The following is a 20,032-nucleotide window of genomic DNA, read 5'->3' as shown; positions in this document are numbered from 1 at the left end:
TACTATAGCATCGATAACAATAAAATATTTAGGGATAAATTTCAGGAGGTCAAAGATCTGTACACTGAAAACTAGAAGATATTGATAAGACATTGATAAGAGAAATTGGAGAAGAAACAAATAGACAAATGTTCTGTGTTCATTGATCAGAATAATTAGTATTGTTAAATGTCAATACTACCCAAAGTGATCTATAGATTAAATATAATCCCTATCAAAATTCCATTGGAATTTTAACAGAAATAGAAAAAAAATCCTAAAATTTGTGTGAAACCACAGATGACTTCATATAGCCAAAGCACTCTTGAGAAAGAAGAACAAAGCTGGAGACGTCACACTTCCTCATTTCAAACTTCATTACAGAGATATAAAATCCAAACACTAAGGTACTAGCATAAAATCATACAAATAGAAAAATGGAACAGAACTGAGAGCCCAGAAATAATCTCACAAATACATGGTAAACTAGTATTTGACAAGAATGCCAACAATACTCAATGGAGAAAAGACATTCTCTTCAATAAACTGTGACAGGAAAACTGGATATTCACATGCAAACGAATGAAGGCTGACCCCTATCTTAAACCCAGTCACAAAAATTGACTCAAAATGGATTAAAGACTTAAATGTCATACCTGATACTTCCTCCTAGAAGAAAACAAAGGGAAAAAAGCTCCTTGACGTTGGTCTTGGCAACTTTTTCTTAATATGATGTTGAAGTCACAAGGAAAAAAGCAAAAATAAACAAGTAGGACTACATCAAACTAAAAAGCTTCTGCACAGCAAAATAAATGATCAACAAAATGAAAAGGCAACTTACAGAATGGGAGAAAATATTTGCAAACCATATATCTGAAAAGGGGTTAATATCAAAAATATATAAGGAAATCATACAACTGAATAGTAATCATCATCATCATCATCATCATCTGATTTTAAAATGGGCAAAGGACCTGAACAGACTGTTTTCCTCAGAAGATATGCAAATGGCTAACAGGTCCTTGAAAAGATGCTCAACATCACTAATCGTCAGGGAAATGCAAATCAAAACCAGTGAGATCTCACTTCACACCTGTTAGAATGGCTATTATCAAAAAGCAAGAGATATCACCTGTTGCCAAGAATGTGAAGAAAAGGAATCTCTTCTGCATTGTGGGTGGGAATGTAAACTGGAATGGCCACTATGGAAAACTGTGTGGAGGCTTTTCAAAAAATTAAAAATAGAACTACCGTATGACCCAACAATCCAACCTCTGGGTATATATTCTAAGAAAATGAAATCACTATTTCGAAAAGATATCTGCACCCCCATGTTCCTTTGTAGTATTGTTCACAATAGCCAAGACATGGAAACTACCTAATTATGCACTGATGGATAAATGAATAAAGAAAATGTAACACATATAAAATGGAATATTATTCAACCGTGAGAAAGAAAGAAATCTTGCCATTTGAGACAACATGGATGGACCTTGAGGGCATTATGCTAAGTGAAATAAATCAGAGAAAGACAAATACCATATGTTCTACTTATACGCGGAATCTAAAAAAATGTCAAACTCATAGAGACAGAAAATAGACAAGTGGTTGCCAGATAGGTGGGAAAAATGGGGAGATGGAGTTCAAAGGGTAAAAACTTGCAGTTATAAGATGAGTTAGTCCTGGTTATCTAATGTACAGCCTGATGACTGGAGTCAACAATAGCGTATTGTAAACTGAAATTTGCTGAGAAAGTAGATCTTAAATATTCCTACCACACAAATACACACGCACGCACACTATAAGTACAGGAGATGATGGATGTTAACTAACCTATTTGTGGTAATCATTTCACAATATATATGTATATCAAATAATCACATTGTACACCTTAAACTTGCACAATGTTTTTGTCAATTACATCGCAATAAAGATGGAAAAAATAGAAAAATTTAAAACAAAAGTAATCTTTCCTTCCAACCTTATAACAAACTTTTACACATTTATATATGAAAAGTATTTACTTTTAAATTCAATTTAATTGAGCTTCTGATTTTGATTTTAATTTCCTATAGGTGTACATACAGTAAGAGAATCCAATGGATAATATTATTCCATTTCCTTTGATGTTGCTATTTTCCCTATACAAATTAGTAAACCGACACTCTAGATTCTATATAAGCCTTGTGATTTTGTTAATTATGAACTCACCCTAGATAAACAGATGCTATTTTTTTGTATGAGGAAATTCAGCTTCTGAGCTGGTATGGTTGAAGTACAGATATAGTGAATTCTTTAAAATGTCATCTAGGTAATGAGCACCATCATGAAAGTCTTCATGAAAGACAACGAGCTGGCTTTGGCAACACAGAGACATATTCTTTGACCTGGCCAATACACTTCCCATTTTGAAATTCCAAGAGTTTCAAAGGAGTTATATGAGAATTTCAGTACCTCTCAGCCCCAATCAATATGATACTATTACATTAAAGATAAGATAAAATGATAAAATTAACTGGAGAGTCTGAACACATATGTGAAGTATGGATACAACATTTCAGATAACCCACAATGCTTATTATAAACTGCAATATGCAATCCTGTATATTTCTAACACCAGAGAGCATTTACCTCAGAAATATAAACAAAACCAATTCCATACACTACAAAGGGGTCATTAGAAATTGTTAGAGTAGGGGCAGATTATTTAATAAATGATACTGGTATTATGTGGAAAGGATCCATATCCATTTTCCTCTACAAAACACAAGCCGAAATTCATTCTAGATAAATGAGTGTTTCATTCTCTTCATCCACCCATTCCTTTTAAAATATTTAAGATACCTAATTTTCCTGGAATTTGCTCATGTGTATCAGGGTCTAACTTTGTTTTTCCAAATGCCTAGGTAATTATTCTAACACCATTCACCAATGTGTAGAAGAGTTAACATAACAGACCTGAATTTGCTAGCCTTAGAAAGGCCTGCTTGCATGGTTGGCCCTTGGTAGGATTCTGATAATTTATTAGCCAGAAGGATAAAGAAAACAAAATGGAAGACCCAATTACTAACATTAGGAATGAGAGAGGAGACATCACTAAATAGTCTACAGATATCAAAAGGATAATAAGAAGTTGACAAGGCTGTAGCGAAACAGGCACTCTCATACATTGCTGGTGGGTGTAAAAATGTGTAATACCCCTTTAGAGGGATATTCGAGAGTACGTAATAAAAATACACTGCAAATACATATCATCCATCTCCACTTCTAGGAATCTATCCTGAACATAGACCTCTGACCATACAAAAATACATTTGCATGAGGTTATCTGTCCACCATAAATTTTAACAGCAAAATATTGGAAATAAATGTTCACATATAGTGATTGAACACATTATGGTAGTGACACAAGGGAGTGTCATTCAGCTGTAAGAAATGATTATTGGGGCGCCTGGGTGGCACAGCAGTTAAGCATCTGCCTTCGGCTCAGGGCGTGATCCCGGCGTTATGGGATTGAGCCCCACATCAGGCTCCTCCGCTATGAGCCTGCTTCTTCCTCTCCCGCTCCCCCTGCTTGTGTTCCCTCTCTCGCTGGCTGTCTCTATCTCTGTCAAATAAATAAATAAAATCTTAAAAAAAAAAGAAAGAAATGAGAAAGATCTCTATGTACCAACTGGCTTCAAGTCTGTAAAATATGCAAATAAATAGATTAATGTGAATAGTAAAATTTATTTTTCATAACTATATTTTCCTAAAAACAACAACAACAACAACAAAGACCTCTGGTATCTTGTGGCTGTTTCACAGTTCTGGGCTCTGACCAAAAGGGATCAACACAAATAAGGCAGTGCCACAAAGGATCGCTGTAAATCACCAAGTCTAAAAGCTTTGGCCAGAAAACAAAAACAAGGGAAAGAGCTAATGTCTACAGAGGGGAACCTGTGAGACCATCTATAAACCAGTTTCTGTAGGTGGTTCCTAGAAAGACCTTCCTTTAAGGCTCAAGAATGAAAAAGGAGGGACCTCAGATAGAGAAGGTAGAGCAGTGACCCTTGTATCCTTATATGGGAGGGAGCTGTCTCGGGGGTACAATGGGACTAGGCCCTTTCAGAACCTCATTTCCAGGGCAAACACCCAGAACGCTGCTGCCTGGGATGAGATCCAGGGATCCTCTTGGGAGTTGAGAAGCTTGCTGTTTTACCAATGAGAAATCCTATGTGAAGGGCCCAAAGCATTTAGGTTCCTTCCTCTTAAGTGTGTTGCCTCTCACACTCCCTAGAGCTGGTGGGATTGAGGTTAATGCCTCTCTTGCATCTTCAGGCAGCTGGGGCCTTGGAGTCAGTCTTGTTCCCCCCACCCCAACCTACCCCCAATACTGAGTTCAGCCATCCCCACCATTTGAAAGACAGACAGCAAAGAGTGAGTGCCAACTAGCTGAGAGGACTAGAGCAGTAATGAAGGTCACAGATCCTACCAGTTCCCATCTCTGCCTTTTCAGAGAAAAGGCCACTGGTGTGCAGAAATTGTCCCTTCACCGTTTCCTCTCTCTGGGGCCCCCTGAAGCCAACTCCCTCCGTGTGTCCACCTCCCACACCCACAAAGAGTCACACAGAGCTGGGGAGGGGAGGCTGAGAGTGGGGGAGGGGTGTTCAGGAGGCAGGAGAGAACAGAGAGCAGGAGGGTCCGAGGCACTCCCTGCACCCGCACCTAGTCTCAGCCACCACCTCCCACGGATGCCATTTCCCGGCCGCGCACCCACCTCCTCCAACAGCAACCGCTGCTTCTCTCCACGTCTTCCTCCCTCAGGATGACCTCCTGCCTCTTGAGCTCCTGGGCAAAAGACTGACTCCGGCTAAGACGCTGGCAATAGGCTGAGGGGCTGCGCCCTCTACCAACGAATGCTGTAACTCTGATCGCCCGAGAAATTCGTTTCCAGGTTAGTGCAGCATGGAGAGACACCCACCCGTCCACCACAACGTCCTACCACTCGTCGCGCGGCCGTCTGTCACTCGTCAAGTGTAGGTCCCTCCTGCCCCTTCTCCGCTCGGCACACTTCTGTGTTTGCCTGAGTGAGAGCGTGGTCACGTGAGCCACCACCCGCCTCACGTGACCACGCAGTCAGCTTGCCCGCCGCAGCCCTGCCGCGCGGCTGGCTGAATCTTCTGTGCCTGAGGTTGAGATGCTTGCTGGAAGAATCTGAAGCTCCCGTCCCTGGTGAAGACAGAGCTGAAGGAAGGCTGGATTTGGAGCCAGAGCTTCCGGCCCTAGCGCTAGACCTGGGCCCTGCTCTGTCAGGAGCACAGGGCTGGCGAGGAATACTCGATGAGGACTTTGGAGACTAACTGATTTTTATTATTCTGTACGATACTCGGGCGACATATTAAAATACACACACACACACACACACACACACACACACACAGTCTACCTTGAAAAATACTGATAAGCGAAACAAGCATTCGAACTCCAACGTCCACTACCAGGATGATCCCTGTTAATGCTTGCAGTTTGTGAAGGCAGGCAAAACTGCCACTGTGCCCTACTTCCATAAACCTTGAATACCAGAATGGGGTAGGGAAAAAAAAAAACCACTTTGCGTTCTCAGACAAGCAAAAAAATAACAGGGTCACCATGTCTGTTTATTTTCCTGAAAAAAATAAAACCTTGTATATTTCCCCTTAACCTGCACTCCCCTTCATCCCCCACCCCCCGCAAAACAACTGTATGACTGACTTTCACTCCTGTTTGAATATATATTACCTTTTTGAATGTGAAAAACCTGTAGTATGAATTCAGGAACTTTGGAAATTTTTAAAGTTTATTCCCTTTAACTTATTATGTATTTTTATTTGGCAAACCATTTTGAAATTGTAGTCTCTTACACTTATTTATTCCTTTGATATGTTTTGTCATTACAGATTTTTCCATAATCAAACGTAAGTTTGCATAAATTTGGTCCACTTACACACTTAGCTTTTCTTATTCAGTTTAAAAATCTATACATCATCATTTTTAGTGGCTGTATGGTATTACAGTAACATTTTCCATGGGCACCACCCTGAAGAAACGGTTTTCCTCAGTTACTTCTGTCTACTTTCCTGTCTTACTCATTTAACTTTTAGGCAGCATCAAACAAACACCCATACTTTGAGCTGCAAAATGCAACTTCTCAGCTCTTCAAAACTTACCTCACCCTCTATATCCCTTAACCACTCCAGGCTGACTGGATAATTCACTCCCATGGAAACTGCTTTTCCAACTCCATGCTTTTCTTCATACCACCCCATCTTTTTCAAATATTCCAGAGCCCAACTTAATTGGGTCCTTTTTCTCTGAGGCATGCCCTGAGTAGCAGCCCATGATAACCTTTGCATTTAAAGTTATTAGAATAAGCTTTTTCAAGGTGCATATTATTTATGCATTAATGAGCTGTGTATATTCCTGTTTTATCTTTGCACCTATATTTTAAGTTCAAGGAGAAGGGTGACTTCTGACAACCTTAACACAACTTTATTGAAAATACAAACAAGTCTCAAATAGACCTCAATACACTAGCACAACAATCAGAAGGGTAGCTGGCTTACTTTGATGGCTCAGTTCACTTTAGCTTAAATACTAAGTGTCACAATCTGGACAAAAACACAAATATCAACAAATGTGCTTTCAGTTCTAATATTCATTTGGCATCAGAAGAATGATTCAGCTCATACACAGTTAGGCAAAGGCAGTCTTGGCAATAAAGGTGTACATTACAACACAGAACCAACTATGTAAATCAAAACATTATTCAAGGAATTGTTAACTTAGGAATATAAGGATAAAGGTGAGTGATTAATCATACTAATTTTCTCGGTCTGCCTCAGGGTCCTCTGGACCAGCTCTTTTGCCTTGCATTTCCTTAGCAAATTTCTCAACTTCATGGAATGTAGAAATAAGTGGCTCAAGACTGTAGTCATCATCAGCGAACAACACTGACTCCTTTTTGATATTGTTACCAATATTCTCAAACACTGCTAGAACAACTTGAATATTGTCATTTGTCTCTTTCCTTTTAAAAAGGCCCATAAATTCTGACATTGCTTCAGCACTGAGTAGTTCTTTTGTCATGACAGGATTTTCAGACAAATTCAGTAGCACTTTCAGAATATGAAACCTTGTTTTGGTATTGCCCATAGCTAACAAGGACAGAAATCCAGACATATACTTGGCAACCAGTGTGTGGTAGTCAGTAGTTGTAGTGAGATGTCTAACCATCCCTATACCAGATAGCTGTTCAGGGGAATCTAAGCTGTAAGCAAGGGTTTCTTCACACACTTGACATACATATGTCTGAATCATGTTTAGATTAGGATAAGGTGGAGCCAGGCGAATCATATTTTCCAAAAAACTTGTCCTAACTCGGGAGGAAGGAATATCAAGCAAGGTTTCAATAAGTGAGACCACACCTGAATCCCGAATGAAATCGCGGGTAAATTGAGAAGCACTTCTCATACCCATTGCGATTTTAGATATTTCATGAATAAAAGGATCTCGGATTCTGTCCATTAATAGAAGGAGTTCTTCAAACTCTTCAGTACCAATTTTAAGCTCACACTGTATGCAGCTGCAGGACCAACTCTCAGGCTCTGCACTATCCCTGGCCTTAAGATGCTCCCGAATTTCCCTGACTGACCTGTAGGAAGGGTCATACTGAAATGGGAACTCAGGTTCAGGCTGATCAGATTCCTGCTCCTCCCCTTCTGGGTTAAGTTCCATGTGCTTGGGCTTTCCTCCAAACATTTCAGAGAACAGAGATGCTGCCTCTTTTGGAAATCTAAAGGGAATTGGAGATGGGAAGCCAACCCTACCCCATGGACCAGGCTTGAACTGAATAGTGACCTCGTCCCAGCTCTGGGGCCTGCGTGAGGCATCAGGCTCCTGCTCAAATGAATACTCAGACCTGCAAATGGCCCTGAACACAGGCCTAGGATTTGATTCAAAATGGGCCTCATCTCCTGCCCAGAACCAGGACCCCACTATGGCCTCATCCTCCTCAGCTACTGTTTGGGTCTCACAGTTGGTCCCATACCCAGTCCTGTTATTGGCCTCATCTTTAGCTCCAAACCAGGCCCCAACAACTGTCCCTTCCTCATTTTCTGGCCTGGATTCACAGATAACAACAGTTCCAGTCTCGTTAATGTCCTTCTCTCCAGACCAGAACCAGGACTCAACAATTATCTCATCATCCTCTGGCTTGGATGCACAGCATTTCTCTGCTTCTACACTGACTTCTTTTGCAGCACAGAACCACGATCCAAAGATGATTTCTTCTTCAGGGCTTGACCTGCCCTCTTCTATTGCCTGAGGCCCAACCTCTATATTTTCTTCTTCAGGCCAAAACCAGGACCCAAAAATTATTTCCTCTTCCTCAATCACTGGCATGGGCTCGAAACTGGCTCCTGCCTCCAAATTGGCCTCTTCTTCAGCCCAGAACCAAGACCCAACAGTGGCTTCCTCCTCTTCAGCCTCTGGACTGGATTTGTTGCAAAAGCCAGCCTCCTTCCTAATGATCTCTTCCCTGGCCCAGAACCAAGACCCAACAATAGCTTCCTCCTCAGCTGCCAGCAGGTCCTCTTCTCTAGCCTCTGCTGCTGTCTTGAGCCTGTCCTCTTCCCCAGCCCAGAACCAAGAACCAATAATGTCCTCCTCCTCAGCATCTTCCCCAGATTCTTCTCTGTCTGTAGCCTCTCTAATGGTTTCATCTCCTTTCCAGAACCAGGATGTAATCATGGTCTCCTCCTCCATCAGTGGCTTGACCTCTTCTCCAGTCCCATCATCTATACTGACCTCTTCTGTAGCCCATAACCAAGGCCCTATAATGGTCTCTGGGCTTGTGTATTTTCTGGACCAGAATGATGAATCAACAGTGTCCTGTTCCACCTCTGGCCTAGACTTCCAGCTGCCTCCATTGGCACTATACATGCAGGGATCATCTTCATCCCAGAAGCAAGAGTCATTACTGATCTCTTCAGGCCCTGCCATAAATTTGCATCTGGCACCAGCTCCATACTTCATACTGACCTCTTCCATGGTCCCAAACCAAGATGATATAAGAACCTCTTCGTTGTCCTTCAGGCTAGACTTGTTGCTGACCTCAGTCCCCACACAAGCTTCTACTCCATCCCAGAACCACGACCCAATAATGGGCTCTTCCTCAGCTCCTGGCATGGTGTCACAACTGATTTTAACCCCAGAATCTATCTGGGCCTGGTTTCCAGCCCAAAACCAGGACCCGAATATTGTCTCTTCTTCATCTTCTGGACTGGCGTCTTCTCCAAACTCAGCCTCTGTATCGACTTCTTTTCTATCCCAGAACCAGGGACCAATGGCCTCTTTTTCCTCAGACCTTGGCGTGGATGCACAGCTGGCTCTAACATCAGCTTCTACACTGGCCTCATCACTGACCCAAAACCAGGGCCCAAAAATGGTCTCTTCCTCAGCCTCTAGGTTGGTTTCTTCACTAGCCCGAAAGCAGGAACCAGCAATGAGCTTTTCTTTATCATATGCTACCACAGATTTGGAGGTAGCCTCAGCCCCAGTTTCCATACTGGTCTTTTCCCCAGACCCAAGCACAGAATTACTAATAGACTCTTCCTCATTCTTTGGGCTGGATTTACTACTGGCATCAGTCCTCATACTGGTTTCTTCTTCAGTCCAGAACCAAGCGCCAACAATGGACTCATCCTCCACTTGAGAACTGTGCTTGACACTGGCCCCACCAACTACACTGGACTCTTCTGTAGCCCAGAACCAGTTCCCAATGAGGAACTCCTCCTCGGACCTGGCTTCTTGCTTGGCCCTGGCTCTGGCCTTAGTTTTCACCTTTTCCTTTGCCATTATTCTAGCCCTGGCCTCTTTCTTGGACTTGGGCCTTGACAAGTTATTAGCTTTTTCACCAGGCCAGAACCAGGACTCTTTTTTGACTACATCTGTAGATCCAGACAAAAAATCAATGGAAGTCTCTTGCTTGGCCCTGTGCCTGGCCCTGACATTGGCGCCTCTCCTGGCTCTGGGTTTGGACCTGGATTTGGCCTCCTCTCTAGCCCAGAACCAGGACTTCACATTGTCCTCACATTCAGATCCAGAACTGGACTCAGAGACTTCTTTCTTGGACCTAAACCTGGACCTGTTATTGGTCTCTTCCTTGGGCCTGGACCAGCTATTAGTCTTTTCTCTGGTCCAGAACCAGGATGTCTTAATAGATTCATCCTCAGAGCCAGAACTAGACAAAATATAAAACTCCTGATTGGTGTTGGGCCTAGACATGGCCTCTTCTCTGGCTATGTGCCTGGATCTGGCACTGGCCTTTACCCTGCCTCTAGGATGAAAATTTGTATTGACCTCTTCTCCACTCCAGAACCAGGAACTCAGAGAGGATCTGTCCACCCATCTGAAATCACTCTTGTGAGAGATCTCTTGTTTGGATGTAGGCCTGGGGCACCACCAAGACCCCACATTGGTCTTTTCCTCTGGCCCAAACAAAGGCTGTTTTCCTGATTGGAACTTGACTCTGGTGCCAGAAAAGGACTCAGTGTCCATACTGATCAGTTCCCTATCCATAGATAAGGTCTTAGATTTAGCAACTGACCCAGACTCAGTACTAACCAGTGGCCAGGCTATGGTATTGGTCTGGGACACCCCCTCTGTCTTCAACATTGCTTTACCAGCAAACTCAGTCTGGGCCCATGAATGGGCTTTATCTGTGGGCCTTGACCCAGGGATTGCCTTGGCCTCATTCTTAGGATGCACCACACCTACTACCATGGGTTCAGATTTGGGCCTTGCACCACCTACTACCATGGCATCAGATTTAGGTCTTGCCCCAGGCATTACCTGTGCCTGAGTCCTGACCTTGGGTCTGACCACCAACGGGACTTCATTCTCTCTTTCAGCCCCACCCCCAACCTCTTCTCCAGCCTTCTTTTCAGGCTTTGCCTGGGCAGCAGGTTCAATCTCGGCTCCGGTCATGGTATAAGTTACAGAGGAGGCCCAGTTAAGTAACCCTACCCCAGTCTCAGCCTCCACCACAGATCTATCTTCACACTCTGATCTTTCAGTGATTCAGGCGGTAGAGTTGGAAACAAATGTCAGAGTCAATCACCAGTCCAGCAATCAATCAACCTCCTTCAGAAGCCTAGCCTCAGTCAATGTCACAGACAAAGTGCAGAAGAGGCACAAGCAAGCTGGGGGATGATGGATGTTCCCGGGTGGGTGCAGACCTGTTGAGGGTGGTGTTCAGCAGCAATTCCAACACCACCAGAGCTGCCGCTGGAGGTGGATCTAGGGAAAGAGAATGATGACATGGGGCTTTGAATCTCTTCTAATTGTGTTGCTCCATGCAGAGATTCACATAGAGACTGGACCTTAAATGCTTAGTGGGACAGCTGGACTAGTTAGAAAGTCTTCTGTCACCTCATTTCACTCACATTTTACCCCAGAGTTTGCCACGTTACTTTGCCTGATACAAAACAGGTATGAAACTGGTAAGTGTTGGCAATGGGAGAGGTTTAAGAGCCCCCAGAGTACCCTAATCACTCTTGGGCCAGTGTTGATTTCCACTTCCCCACCCGAAGTTGTACCACCCTCATACCAACCTATATGGATGTGGTGCGATTTCCCCCTCCTTTCCCTGATTCCAGTGTTGTCAAACCCTAAAGCAGCCTGGAGGCTGTCCTAGGAATAAGTAAAAATACAGGAGAGAATGGAAACTGACTGCTAGATAGATAACAGGGCACACCAACCTCTGATGCAAATATCTTTCTTACCTTTAGAGTTCCATTTGTCTGTTTCCTGTCTCCTTGTCCCTCCTCTCAGGTCTTCTCCTTCCCTTCACAGCCAATCCACACCTACCCCAATATTCCTAGTATCTCCTGCAGGAAATGGACAAGGGATGCTATGGCAGTGTGAAAATCTGGAAGCAAGCAGGAGAGGTGGAGGAGATCCAGGACCCACTTGGATCAAAGACACTTGCCATGATCTTACTCTGTAGTGCTCCCCTGATTTATCCACCTTCACACCAACCTCCAGAGATTTGAACCAGTCTCCTCCTCTCTCCTTCCTTACAGAGTGAGCAGCCTTAAAGCAGGTCTATGGACAGACACAAAGGCAAATTATTCAGGAAATAATGGTAGCAACTGAGTGCTTGATGGACTGACCAACACCAAAGATAAGAGTATTCATATTATCTTCTAACATTTAGGGTCCTGTTGATAGAATATTCTCATTTAATTCAGGCCCTCATTTAATTGAGGCCCTCTGCTTCATGGTTCTGTATAGCAACTCATCACATGAAACTCTTCCCATTACTCCATTCTCCAGTTATAGGGATTCACCACTAGGTGTTCATACTCCCTTGTGCTGTACTACAGAAATGGGGGAAAGTACGCAGCATATTCCAGAAAACAGTATGTGACGTGGCACTTGTAATTATGACTTTTATCTCACCCTCACCTCCTAGCCCATCTTTTCCTGCCTCGAATTTTGGGTGGAGGTGAGGGAGGAAGGCAAGGGAAGTGCTTAGAAAGCTAATGCAAAGGGGAATTTTAGAAGGTATTCTGGATGCCTGACCTGTCCTGGTCCATCACCGCACCCCGATTCCCATTTCCACTCAATGGTTGCTGTCCATCCCCCCACCCTCCGGCCAGCCCGACACACCTCCAGAAATCCAGGCTATTGTCCTGCTCCTTCTTTTTCTCAAGTCTCTCCTCTACAGATGCACCCTGCAGGAGGAAACCGCCAGAGCTACTGCGCAGAGAGAAGACTTTGGCATCAACCAGGCACCTGTGGGAAAGGACAGCACCCCGGGCGCGGGGCCCTACAGGCCCCTTTCCAGAACCAGGACCCGAAGCAGCCGACGCCACCGGCCACCCGCTCCCGCCAGCTGGGCACAGAACTCGGACGCCGCCCCCGTCCCCGCCACGGCGGCCTCCCTGGGCGCCCCCCACCCCAGCTCCCGCTCCGCCATTTCTTCCGCAGCAGCGCCCCCACGCCCCAACACACACAGCTCTCTCCCGGTACAGGCACCGTCGACTGCGGGTCGCGGGCGCCTGGAAAGCTGGCCGCGCAGTGGCGGGCGCAGTTCGTCTCCAGACGATCCGAGGGAGCCTCTCCGGCCAGCCCTGGTGCCCTGGGCCCAGCCCGCGCCAGTCGCCGCCTCTCCTCGCCAGGGGTCCCGCGGCGCTGCGCACCTCTCTCAGGGACCAGCTACGACCGGGTCGCCTCCTCCTTGCCAGGCTGCCAGGGTCTGGGGTCCCGGAAGGCTGTAAGCCCGGCGACAGTGGGGGTCCTCTCGCCCCCCCCAGGACACCCCCACTTGCCTTCACAGGCTCAAGGTGTAGGTCGCTGGGCTCCCCCTCCTCTCGGAGCTCCTCAGTCGGATTCCCACCGCCTTGCGCGCGGCCAGAATCGCAAAGAGGCGTCCCGCCCCCCGCGCTGCTGCACCAAACTGGGCAGGGGCTGCGCAGGATGCGGCACGAAACGCTGGCGGCGAGGGTGTCGGGAAGGGGGGCGGAGGGATACGGCACGAATGGGCTCGACGCCCCCTCCCCGGCCCACCCTAGTTCCGACCCAGAGGGGGTGGGGCCGGGAGGAGCCCAGCCTAAGGGGCGGGCTCACAGCAGCCCGCCTCTGCAGACCTCCGAGGCGACCACCCCCTCATTGCTGGCACTGCAATCCATAGGACCGGGGGACGCTTGGCGGTGGGGGCTAGGATCCAGAAGTCGGGGGCGGCGGGGCGGGGAAGGTGCGCCGCAGGCAGCAGCGGATGGATATCGAACGGATAGCAACCGCCCCTCGGGGTCTGAGAACCCCCAGACTGCTTGGTGTCGGCCCCCACATCCCCCGTTCGGTCCGCCATCCTAACTGGAGGCCCGTGGGCCAGGGGCTGTCAGGACAGCAGGCTGCGAGGGGAAAGGCGACCTAAGGCCAGGCTGCCCCGGAGGTTCTGGGGTGGGGGGCCCTCCCACGTTCTTCCTTCATTGCTTCGCGGGGCCACGGAAGGGAGGAAGGTGGGAGGGGGCCCCCACGGAGGCCTCACCACTGCCCCTTTTCTAAAGGAAGGCAGACCTACACCTCTACCCTGAGAAAAACCAACCACTGCTGTGCCCATTCTTTCTGCCACACTGCTGTCCTCCCCCATTCCAACTGGTAACATGCTTTGCCATTTCGCAGTCCCCACAGTTGCCCAAGAAGGAGGGCCTTTTTTCCCTGTCAGGACCCACACTGGGTCCTAGGATCTTTCCTGTCTGTTGCCCCCATGGCCAGGGGTCGGGCTGCTCCTGGCTCCTCTTCAACTGTCCTGTGGTGTCTTCTCTTGCAGTCACGTCCAAGCGCTCATGATCTTTGGCGGTGTGGAAATGTGGCAGGGATTAGAACCAGCTTGGATCTCAGCCACTTGCCATACACGTACCTGTCTATTTTCCCCAGCCATTCTTTGGAGGAAGGCCCCATCATGTACCTAGTTCTTCAGGACAGAGCCTGGTGGTTCTTGAATCCTCCACGGGGCAAACGGGGCAATGTGTTTAAGCACGACTGTGGTTGAGCACGAACCCGCTGATGCCCATTTTAAACCCAATTAAATGGCACTTTCACTGTGATAGGCTGAACAACGGTCCCTCAATGATGTCCACATCCCAGTTGTCAGAACCTGTAAATATGTGATGTTACAGGGCAAAGGAAAAGTAAGACTGCTGATCGAATTAAGATTGCTAATCAGCTGAATTTAAAATAAAAATATGCTGGGTCTCTTTCCTGGCCAATGTAATCACAAAAGTACTTCAAATGTGGAAGAAGTAGGCAGAAGAGTCCGTGTCACAGTGAAGTAGCATGAGAAAGACTGGATAGGCCATTGCTGGCTTTGAAGATGAAACAAAGCCAGGGCCCAAGGAATGCAGGCAGCTTCCAGAAGCTGGAATAGGCAAGGAAGCAGATTCTCCCCAGGATCCCTCAGAGAAATGAAGCCTGACCATCACCTTCGTTTCAGACCAATGAGATCCTTTTTGTATTCCCACCTTCCAGGTCTGTAAGATAATACATTTGTGTTATTTTAAGCCGCCAAGAACGTGGTAATGTGTTACAGCAGCAGTAGGAACTAAGTTTACTCACCATCTTGACTTGAAAGTCCATTCCCCTTGACTTACTTTACTTGGCCTTCAATCCCTGGGAAGATCAATTCGGGGGCTCATCTCTTACCCCTATAACCACCCTCTCCAGCAACCCCCTGTCTCTGTTTTCTAAAGAAAAGAGACTTTTGCAGTGGCCTTTGAGATTCATCTTGGAGAAAGTCCCCATTCGCTGAAAATCACTGATGGTTTTGAGCATGGAAGGGAACTATATTCTTACCATGAATTTTCATATATTCATTTTGGTTTTTATTTGTTTCTAAACATTTATTATAACTGTGCAATATTTAGGTGATAAAAAACCATCTGGAGATGATTCTATATAGTATCTGGACTGACAATGGATATCAATTATCAGAGGAGGGCTGCTTTTACTGTGCTGTTTAAATGGCTTTAGCTGAAATGTGGATCATTTTTTCTTTATTCCACAGCATACTATCTTGGGTGAATGCCAGGCTTGAAGAAGAGAGTCTGAGCTATGCTGGGATCTGTGGGTGTGCGTGAATCTCCTTGCCTCCCTGAACTGTTCTTTCACTTTCTTAAAGTCGATGGTGCCTTTCATTCATTCAAGAAATACATATGAATACCTTCTTTGTCCTAGGCACTGGAGATAATGATAGAAACACAAATGAAAGAAATCTCTGTTCTTGTGGAGGCTACATTTACTTATAGTTTCTTTCTTATTCAATTTCTCATCCCAGAATTTTATAGTCATACCAGCATAATGTTGTCTGGTAATTCTCAAGGTGATCCAGTATTGATTCCAAGATATTTACTGACAGGGAAGTGGACCTACCATAAGCTGAGAGATTACACTGTGAGACTTTGAAATTTTGTTGGACAATTTGTTCTCAATTCATTTATAGAACAGGCGCTATTGCTGTTTAATATTTATTAAACTGAGAAAAGTCCTATTTTAAGCTCTGTATATGTTAGCACTTCATGTGTTTATATCAGATAACTTAAGTGTCATCTTTATTTATTTATTTTTTAAAGATTTTATTTATTTATTTGACAGAGAGAGACACAGCGAGAGAGAGGGAACACCAGCAGAGGGAGTGGGAGAGGGAGAAGCAGGCTTCCTGCTGAGCAGGGAGCCTGATGCAAGGCTCTATCCCAGGACCCTGGGATCGTGACCTGAGCCGAAGGCAGGCGCTTAACGACTGAGCCACCCAGGCACCCCTAAGTGTCATCTTTAATATCAGAGAGCATATAAATGATTGAAATGGGGTGCTGACCTATGTCTTTGTGGCTGCTAAGTTATAGTCTACTTACTTCCTCCTAAAATGGATTCTGGTCTGACTGCAACAGCCATAGTTGCACTCCCCAGTGTCTCCACTGACTAGCCTCTAAAATCTAAAGTTCTGTAGTGTAAATGCTTGATATTGAGCTTTTGATTGCCAAGGTATCTACTTCAAAAGACATCCATTACACTATAGAAAACTCTAAAGAGTCCACCAAGAACTGTTAAAACTGATAAATTCAGTAAAGTCAAAGGATGCAAAATCAATGTATGGAAATCTTGCATTACTACACAGCAATAATGAAGCAGGAGAAGCAGAAATTAAGAAAACAATCCCACTACAATTGCACCAAAATAATAAGATACCTAGGAATAAACCTAATCAAAGATGTGAACGACCTGTATTCTGAAAACTATAAAACACTGATGAAAGAAATTGAAGACAACATGAAGAAATGGAAAGAAATTTCATGCTCATGGATTGGAAGAACAAATACTGTTAAAATGTCTATACTACCCAAAGCAATCTACACATTTAATGCAATCCTTACCAAAATACAACAGTATTTTTCACAGAACTAGAACAAACAATTCTAAAATTTGTATGGAACCACAAAAGACCCCAAATATCAAAGCAACCTTGAAAAGGAAAATCAAAGCTGGAAGCATCATAATTTTGGACTTCAAGTTATATTACAAAGCTGTAGTAATCAAAACAATATGGTACTGGCACACAAATAGACACTTAGAGCATTAGAACAGAAGAGAAAACCCAGAAGTAAACCCACAACTATATGGTCAATTAATCTTCAACAAATGAGGCAAGATTATCCAGTGGGAAAAAGACAGTGTTTTCAACATATGGTGTTGGGAAAACTGGAAAGCAACATGCAAAAGATAAAAACTGGACCACTTTCTTGCATCATATATAAAAATAAGTTCAAAATGGATTAGATACCTAAATGTGAGACCCGAAACCATAAAAATCCTGGAAGGGAACACAGGTAGTAACTTCTCTGACATCGGCCATAACAAGTTTTTTCCAGCTAAGTCTCCTGAGGCAAGGGAAAGAAAAGCAAAAATAAACTATTGGGACTACATCAACATAGAAGTTTCTGCACAGCAAAGGAAACAATCGACAAAATGGAATGGGAGAAGACATTTGGAAATGACATATTCAATCAGGCAATAGTATCCAAAATATATAAAGAACTGATACCACTCAACATCCAAAACACAAATAATTCAGTTAAAAAATGGGCAGGAGACAAGAAGAGATGTAGAGAGCAAAATGGAGTCTCTCATGTTAAGCAGGAGTCTGTGTCACGCAGGGGCCTGTGTCAAAATGCAAATAGTTAAAGATAATGCAGCCATGCGATATTGCTGGGATCACCATCAGATGACACCACAGAACTGATAACAAACAGAACCAGAGGAGGTCTGCAGGGGCCCAAGACTGATTCAATCCCTTTAAAAAAGGGAGGATTTTTGCAGCAAACTGTCACTCTTCAGACATGACACCTTTATGTCTGACCACTTAAAAAAGGCAACTGCCACCAAAGGCTCTGCTCAATTGATCTCTGAACAGAACTGAGATCCTTCACTGCTCGAACATAATAAGCAGTTAGTGCCTGGACTGGACCAAGACCTTATCTCAACTGCACGCCCACAGACTGACTCCATGTTAGGTTCATTAACTTCCTACACCCTTCTTTTATCTTGTTTGTTGTGTGGTTTGTCTTATGTTCTGCTCTGTGTGCTATGTAAGAAGCCAAGTTTAATCACATGGTAAAATGTCACTGAGTTTGGAATCCGGAACCTGCTTTATAATTGTGACTAACTTTGTCTTATGATTGAATAAAACTGACATTGTGGAAAGACACAAATTGTGTGTATGCCTTCATAGTGTGCTCATAACAGACATTTTCCCAAAAAGACATCCAGATGGCCAACAGACACATGAAAAAATGCTCAACATCACTCATCACCAGGGAAAATGCAAACCTAAACTACAATGAGGTTTCACCTCACACCTGTCAAAATGGCTAAAATCAACAACAGAAGAAACAACAAGCGTTGGCAAGGATGTGAAGAAAAAGGAACCCTCAGTATTGTTGGCGGGAATGCAAACTGGTGCAGCCACTGTGGAAAACAGTATGAGGGCTCCTCAAAAAGTTAAAAATAGAACCACCCTACAATCCAGCAATCTCACCACTGGATATTCACCCAAAGAATACAAAAACACTGATTTGTAGGGATACAGGCACCCCTATGTTTATACAGCATTATTTACAATAGCCAAAATATGGAAGCAGCCCAAGTATCCATCAGTTGATGAATGGATAGAGAAGATGTGGTATATATACAATGTAACATTATTCAGCCATAAAAAGATTGAAATCTTGCCATTTGCTATCACATGGATGGAGATAGTATAATGTTAAGCAAAATAACTCAGAGAAAGAAATACCATATGATTTTACTCATAGGTGGAATTTTAGAAACACAACAAATGAGCAAAGAAAATAAAAGGAGAAAGACAAACCAAGACACAGACTCTTAATTATAGAGAAAAAACTGGTGGTTACCAGAGGGGAAGTGGGTAAGAAGATGGGTTAAATAGGTGATGGGGATTAAGGAGTGTACTTGTGATGAGCACTGAGTTGGGTATGGAATTCCTGAATCACTAAATTGTACACCTGAAACTAATATAACACTGTATCTTAACTAACTGGAATTAAAATAAAAACTTAAATAAAAAAGACATCCATCTTGAATAGACACATGGCTTGGTGTATGACCCACCTACTAGCAAAACAACCAGATAAGGAACTCAGCCACCCCCATCCATGACGTTACCTTTCAAAATGCCCTGTTAACCTAAATAACTGAGCCCTTGACTCATCCTGCTTTTTCCTTCCCAGCCCTAATCCCCACTTTTATGCCTTAAATAAGCCAATAAGGAGTATACTTGTGGAACCCCAGGCTCCCACCGTCTGATCCTAATAAAGAAGAATCCTAGGTCTCTTCTCCCTCCCATCCCCCACCGTATGCTTGGGACCTATGCAACAACTTTAGAACAAAATAATCCTCCAAGCATTAAGCCAGGGATATAGGAGCAGCTGTGCCCCCAGCCCCACCCCCACCTCCCACATACATGCATGTGAACTTTCAAACTAGCATATCCCTTACTTGTGCAGGTCAAATGATTTCCTCTTGTCTGTCTCAATCATTGGAGTAATGGACCTGTTTTTTGCCGTTTTAAGTTAATTTGCCTCTCTTCTGTCCTCCATGTGCCTCAAGCAAACTCTCCTTCTGGGATCTCCCTTGTGTCTAAGGTTGAGCCAAACTCTGCATTCTTAGAATTTATCCAGGCTCCTATCCCTGAGTTTCAGGAGCTTTACACAGGAACTCAAGTCCCTTGCATTAGGACCAAGCAAGCTAGGTTAGTTCTTGTGAACTATCTGATGAAATTGGCTCAAGAGGCTTATGAACCTCAGGGAAAGATCTCAGCCTGTGTCCACTACTTGGGACAAGGCACATCTAGAAAACTTGGGGGGAGGCCTGACCCAAGAATATTTTCAGATCACATTTGGAGTGGGTTCCGCCTTAAAAGAATTTATCCTGAGGGAAAACAGAGCCAGGCACAACA

The 20,032-nt window shown here is 44.4% G+C and overlaps 4 protein-coding genes across 11 annotated transcripts in view; all 4 read right to left on the bottom strand.

Annotated features, from left to right (window-relative positions):
- BHLHB9 (basic helix-loop-helix family member b9) overlaps positions 1 to 5,062 on the bottom strand; it is a 64,741-nt gene extending 59,679 nt beyond the window's left edge. For 2 of the 4 annotated variants that reach the window (XM_034653565.1, XM_034653564.1), the window contains exon 1: positions 4,739 to 5,062. The gene's annotated coding sequence lies outside the window, so the exon portion shown is untranslated. The remainder of the gene's footprint in view (positions 1 to 4,738) is intronic. The other 2 variants (XM_034653566.1, XM_034653567.1) reach the window with 2 other exon arrangements.
- Positions 1 to 6,266, bottom strand: part of LOC100469463 (translationally-controlled tumor protein-like) — a 47,254-nt gene extending 40,988 nt beyond the window's left edge. Inside the window, 1 exon segment of the mRNA XM_034653572.1 lies at positions 6,168 to 6,266. Coding sequence (XP_034509463.1) covers positions 6,168 to 6,266 — 99 coding nt within the window.
- Positions 1 to 20,032, bottom strand: part of ARMCX5 (armadillo repeat containing X-linked 5) — a 102,899-nt gene that overhangs the window by 55,644 nt on the left and 27,223 nt on the right. Inside the window, exon 4 of one of the 3 annotated variants that reach the window (XM_034653568.1) lies at positions 13,020 to 15,035. In XM_034653568.1, coding sequence (XP_034509459.1) covers positions 14,793 to 15,035 — 243 coding nt within the window. In that variant the 3' untranslated portion in view covers positions 13,020 to 14,792. Of the gene's footprint in view, positions 1 to 13,019; positions 15,036 to 20,032 lie in introns of those variants that run through there. The other 2 variants (XM_034653569.1, XM_034653570.1) reach the window with 2 other exon arrangements.
- GPRASP1 (G protein-coupled receptor associated sorting protein 1) lies at positions 5,796 to 13,023 on the bottom strand. Of its 3 annotated transcripts, XM_034653563.1 has the most exons (5): positions 12,673 to 13,023; positions 12,040 to 12,105; positions 11,784 to 11,929; positions 11,613 to 11,691; positions 5,796 to 11,298 (listed from the first exon to the last, which is right to left on the bottom strand). In XM_034653563.1, exon 5 carries the CDS (start codon positions 10,984 to 10,986, stop codon positions 6,820 to 6,822), a length of 4,167 nt encoding a protein of 1,388 aa, XP_034509454.1. In that variant the 5' UTR covers positions 10,987 to 11,298; positions 11,613 to 11,691; positions 11,784 to 11,929; positions 12,040 to 12,105; positions 12,673 to 13,023; the 3' UTR covers positions 5,796 to 6,819. The 3 variants fall into 3 exon arrangements, with proteins under 3 accessions (XP_034509454.1, XP_034509452.1, XP_034509453.1); XM_034653561.1 differs by lacking the exon at positions 11,613 to 11,691 and having other exon boundaries at positions 12,673 to 12,798; XM_034653562.1 differs by lacking the exon at positions 11,613 to 11,691 and having other exon boundaries at positions 11,784 to 11,888; positions 12,673 to 12,798.

Source organism: Ailuropoda melanoleuca, unplaced genomic scaffold (assembly GCF_002007445.2).
Source record: "Ailuropoda melanoleuca isolate Jingjing unplaced genomic scaffold, ASM200744v2 unplaced-scaffold9825, whole genome shotgun sequence".
NCBI lineage: Eukaryota > Metazoa > Chordata > Mammalia > Carnivora > Ursidae > Ailuropoda > Ailuropoda melanoleuca.
The sequence above is the reverse complement of the archived record's forward strand: the minus strand, read 5'-3'. Positions and strand labels throughout refer to the sequence as shown.

What these genes read in the sequence shown, in the direction of transcription:
- GPRASP1 (XM_034653563.1), bottom strand. Translation starts at nt 10,986, where the DNA reads ATGACCGGAGCCGAGATTGAACCTGCTGCCCAGGCAAAGCCTGAAAAG.